Source organism: Buceros rhinoceros, unplaced genomic scaffold, assembly GCF_000710305.1.
Source record: "Buceros rhinoceros silvestris isolate BGI_N320 unplaced genomic scaffold, ASM71030v1 scaffold28967, whole genome shotgun sequence".
In the NCBI taxonomy this organism is placed as follows: Eukaryota; Metazoa; Chordata; class Aves; order Bucerotiformes; family Bucerotidae; genus Buceros; species Buceros rhinoceros.
This window is the reverse complement of record NW_010422039.1, coordinates 4,893-9,933: the sequence shown is the minus strand read 5'-3', so window position 1 is coordinate 9,933 and position 5,041 is coordinate 4,893. Positions and strand designations below refer to the sequence as shown.

Genomic DNA, 5,041 nt, shown 5'->3' with positions numbered 1-5,041 from the left:
TGTTTTTTTCAGAGGCTCTGAAACCAGAGTGCTTTCATGTAAAAGGGATGCTTATCTGCATTTGCCTGTAAAAAAGGTCTGTGTCAGAGCAGCCTGAACTGTTGAGGGAGTAATGTAACACTTCTTAGCCTGAAATAATTGGTAAGGTACAGTTGTGTAACAACAGGATGCTGCTGTCATGACCTGCAGGTGTATGGGGCCACCTGCAGTGCTTGAAGTGGGAGTGCTTCTCCTGAAATGCTTGAACTAGCTGTGCTTCTTTTTCCAGGTCTGGTGTGTCCTCTGGAGGTGTCTGTCAGTTCAGGAAGTATCCAGGTTGCCCGAGGACAGACAGCAGTGTTACCCTGCACCTTCACCACTAACGCTGCTCTTACTAACCTTAATGTCATCTGGATGGTCATTCCTCTTTCTAATGCCAACCAGCCTCAACAGGTAGGTCCTTTCTTATTGGAGCATGTACTTCTGTGGGGCTTTCCTTTTTCTCACCCTTTTCAGGCTGATCTGGACGTAGATCCTTTACACTGCTGAGTCTCCAGTTGTCCCAGAACTTCATTGTGCCTTCATTGCTGAACATGCCCTCTGGATCTTACATAAATCTAATTTCTTCAGTGCTTTGTTACCTGATGCACATTTTCGGGCAGGAGTATATGATACTGTATTGCTGCCTTGGATTTCTGGTGATTTGTGTGTTTAAAAGAGCACAGGAGATGTAATCCAGGTTTTGGTGCACTGGATGCGGGATTTGAAGCAGCTGCAGTGTGTGAAATCTATATGAAATGTGCCATAACATAGGGAATCTCATAGACTCATCTCCCCTTTTACTTCCCTTCTTACTCTTTTACTCTCTGTTGCTTACAGAAATCCATTCCTATGAATATTAGCAGATGAGAGTCTATTGTGGTGGCACAGTATTTGCCCATATACTGACAGCAGAAGAATGCCATTGCTTTGAAACACATCTGTCTTGGGTCACACTGCCCCTTCACGTATGGTGTTCCGTTATGAGAACCTGCACTGAAGAGTACTGGCTCCTCAGGGACTTGGTCTGAGTACAGACTGCTATATAAGCTGTCTGATTGGTAGAGGCTGCGCAGGTTCAAGGGTTACGTTGCCCGTCATTCAGTTCATCCCAATGATCTTCAGCAAGCAGTGTCAAATCATGGCATGATCTTACTGGCTGAGACTCAAAGCGATACTGTCCACCGGGCAGATGCTTTCCGGCAGACTACTCACCGACCTGCAGAGAGTCTCTGCTAGTCTACATTGATTCTGTCCAGGTGGATAATGAATATTATATGAAGCAAGCTGGTATTGTCCATCCAGCTATGCCGAAGACTTTGGTATCTATCTGGTCCATTATCTTTGTGAACATTTTTATTGACATAATGCAGGCTACAGAGTGAGTTCCTCGTTTAGAGAAAACACCTCTGCTAGGATGGGTCTGCCTGGGACAACTGTATGCTGAGGTCTGGTTATTCAGAAATCCTTTAGGAACTGGTCATTTTGGCTTTGGAAGCCCATGTTTTGCTTGTTGTTCTTCCTCCTTGTTCAGCTCCTGCAGAGTGTTTGAGCTTTCCTTTGTTTTCCAGGTTATTCTCTACCAAGGGGGTCAGATCTTTGGTGGCGCACCCCAGTTCTATGGGCGAGTGGGGTTTGCTGTGACAATGCCAACCACCAGTGCCTCCATCTTCATCAACAACACTCAGCTATCGGATACTGGCACATACCAGTGTTTGGTCAACAATCTTCCCGACCGAGGCGTCAGGAATATTGGAGTCATTGGACTTACTGTCTTGGGTGTGTTTATTGATATTATGGGGGAGAGGGGAGGAACAGGGGCAAGGGGATCCTCTGTTCATGGTAGTACATCATAGCAGAGCAATATGGTAGTGTATGAATTGGAGCCCATGGACAACCTGTGTCACATAGCCTTCATATGCAGGTAGCATATAGTGGACTTTTAAAACACGACGTAGAGAAAGGTTTTGTGGCAGCATTGTGATGTGTTGTTGCAAAGAGGAATGAATAAAGTGTGAAGGCATCCTGGAGAGCTGAAGGGACCATGAGTTCTGTGCATAGCAACAGGAGAGGAGGATTAATTTAAATCTTTCCTTCCTTTTCACGAAAGCAATTAGTACTGGATGCTCCCTAGGATACAGGTGTTAAGTACTCCAGAGTGTGTGCCATTACAGGGATATGAAAGCAAAATTCAACCACAGCAAATGCTGTCAAGAGTTAGATCTCACCACTCTTGCTGTCTCAAAGATGGAATGGAATGTTCACCTTCATTCGCTCTAGAGAGGGATCTGAGAGAACGGGCTCCTGTGAAAGGCAGCGTTAGTCCGTAACTTTGATGGGCTGGTGGGTCAGGAATCTTTGTGAATTGTCATCCTCTATAGCTTAATGGGTTCTTGTCTGCTGCTTCCCTCTTGTCACCTTGTCAGCTCATGCCAGTGTCCTTGCTTTCCCCAGCAGTGTGTGTCCAGAAAGAGCCAGCGTTCTAAAGTTTAATCATATTTTCTGATCTGCTGTCACCTTCCCCTCTTCTCTCGCAGTTCCTCCTTCTACCCCGCTCTGCAGAATCCAGGGGTCCCTGGATGTGGGCAGCGATGTCACACTGACCTGCAGCTCAGAAGAAGGCATCCCCCAGCCAACATACCTCTGGGAGAAACTGGACAATGTTCCCAAGTTGCCCCCAACTGCCACACAAGGTGCTCATTCTGTTGATTATTCTCTTATTTTCTTGTGCCTGAGCTGCAGAGGTAGCATGGCTCATTGAGTGTCTGCCATCACTGGTCCAGAAACATGCTTCCCATTGAGGAACAAGGGTCTGGTTGAACGGGGGAGAGAGAGAACGTGTTTGCCAGATGTTGGCATGTGGGTGGAGATTTCAGCCGCCAACTCACTTGCCAAATTAAAGGCTTATAGATTGGAAACTAGGAGAAGGGAGGTAGAATCATCCCTAGATTCTCACATTGAGGTCAGTGTTCTCCAGTACGTTACTGCCAGAGCTGCCATTCAGATGTGTGTAAATGCAAGGCTCTGATCAGTCTAGGTACTGCCCAGCCTCAAGCCCCCATCCATAAGATTTCTTAGCCTAGGTGTCTTGACCAAATAGTGGTAGCCAGACTTTTGCCCTTTATCTTGCTGTACTTTCAAGAAGACACAAGCATTTTAGTTTTATGTGATTCAGTAACAAGGAAAATCAGCAGAGCAGAGGGCAGGGAGTCCAGGAATGGGAGAGCAGGGATTCTGTGGGGCAGGATTGAATTTAGCAGGTAGATCTGGGTATAGGTAATTGTACATCTCTTCTTTCCTCCCTTTTCTCACACAATGCTGAGAGTCCCAAGCTTTCATTTGCAGAAATTCATCTATAAGAAGAAAAAGAAACATCCAGTGTAAGCTCCTTAAGACCTAATCTTGTCTCTGTGTGTGCGTGTGCGCGTGCATGCACCAAGCTTCCATCTCAAGGTTATTCCCTAATTTATTTCTCTCTTAAGAGTCTCACACCAAAATTTTCTATTTGCTGTCTTTGCCTTTTCATGGTTTTCCTCAAGGGGGGAGGGATTTAAATCCTTCTTTTCTCTCTGACTAGACCAAGTCCAGGGCACTGTCACTCTCCGAAATATCAGCACTGTGTCCTCAGGTCTTTACCAATGTGTGGCTTCAAATGCCATTGGAACCAGCACTTGCCTTCTGGACCTGCAAGTCATTGCACGTAAGTATTTTGGCAAGGGAGGCTTGGCCACCTTCTTCTGTCTCGTGACAATAAAGTGTGTAACCATGTTTGCTGTGAGCCATCTTGTGCCTCTCTATCAGAAGACCATTGTGCCCTGGAATGGGGGCATTGCCTTTCCCCCTTCCCAAACCATGGCAGCTTCAAATGCTCATGAGCGGCCACAGCCCAGCCCTGATTTCCTCTCCATTCTCTGTTCAATCATCCCCACAGCCCACCCCCGGAGTATTGGCCTGATTGCAGGAGCGGTGGCCACAGGTGCCGTGGTGCTCGTTGTTTGCATTGTGTTGGTGGCTGTGGCACTGTTTTACTGGAAAAATAAACACAAAGAAGAAGAAGAAGAGGAGATTCCCAATGAGATAAGGTAAGGGTCAGGGAAGCTGGTGGCAGGGGATCTCTGATTGCCCAGCAAAAGCAGCAGCTGGCAGGAAGGCAATCAGAAATCTCACTCTTGCTAATCCTGGGTGTGTTCCCCTGGGCTAGGAGAAAATGTCCATATATGTCCATAAAATGGAGGGAGTAAATGAAAAATAGTAACAACAGTTTTTATTTTCAGTATTGCATTTAAAAGCTCTGTAGGACCCACAATATCAGACAGAGACAGCTGAAAAGCTCTGGAGATGCAGCTGTGATCTTCTCTGGTGTTACAGCCACGGTGTTTCCCTCTGGTAGCTTTCTGCAGCTACCTTGAGATTCAATTTCATTGGCTGTGAAGTCATACTTACTGCTTGTGAAGTACCAGTGACTGTGACAGCTGCTGGTTTTGCCCCTCTAGACACAAGAGCATGGGGCGTTTGCCTCAACTGTAGGCACATGGAGCTATTTATGTGTTCAGAGATGGGTCCTACAAAGAGGGATGAGCAAATAGGCTAAGGAGCAATGCTGCTTCATGTTAGTGCTGTCCTTCACCTTGAATTGATGGTGTTGACTCCAGCAGGATGTGGTGAGGGGGGTGTTGGGCAAGCGGGGCAGCATCCTCTGTGTGACATCATATCCTCTCCTTCTCAGGGAGGATGACCTGCCACCCAAATGCTCTTCCACCACAAAGACATTCCATGCTGACGCATCCTCATCAGAGAATGATACCCTCACCTCCTCCAACACCTACAACAGCCGCTACTGGAACGATCCTAAAGCCAACCATGCCACAGACTCTTTCACCCGCTTCAGCAACAGCAACAGCAACGATGCCCACCAGCCCCCCTTTTCCCGCTCAGGGAGCACGAGCACCCGCCCTGTCTATGCCAATGGCGGCCACCCATCCCCGGCTCCCCCTAAGACGCTGGTGGTGACGGCCAGCACGGC

At 47.4% G+C, this 5,041-nt stretch overlaps 1 protein-coding gene across 1 annotated transcript in view; it reads left to right on the top strand.

Moving 5' to 3' along the window:
• Window positions 1-268: 268 nt before the first annotated feature.
• The window catches only part of IGSF11 (immunoglobulin superfamily, member 11), a gene marked incomplete at its 5' end in the record, with an annotated part of 5,076 nt that continues 303 nt past the window's right edge, over window positions 269-5,041 (top strand). Inside the window, 6 exons of the mRNA XM_010139914.1 lie at window positions 269-432; window positions 1,590-1,797; window positions 2,556-2,711; window positions 3,596-3,718; window positions 3,950-4,100; window positions 4,745-5,041. Coding sequence (XP_010138216.1) covers window positions 269-432; window positions 1,590-1,797; window positions 2,556-2,711; window positions 3,596-3,718; window positions 3,950-4,100; window positions 4,745-5,041 — 1,099 coding nt within the window. The remainder of the gene's footprint in view (window positions 433-1,589; window positions 1,798-2,555; window positions 2,712-3,595; window positions 3,719-3,949; window positions 4,101-4,744) is intronic.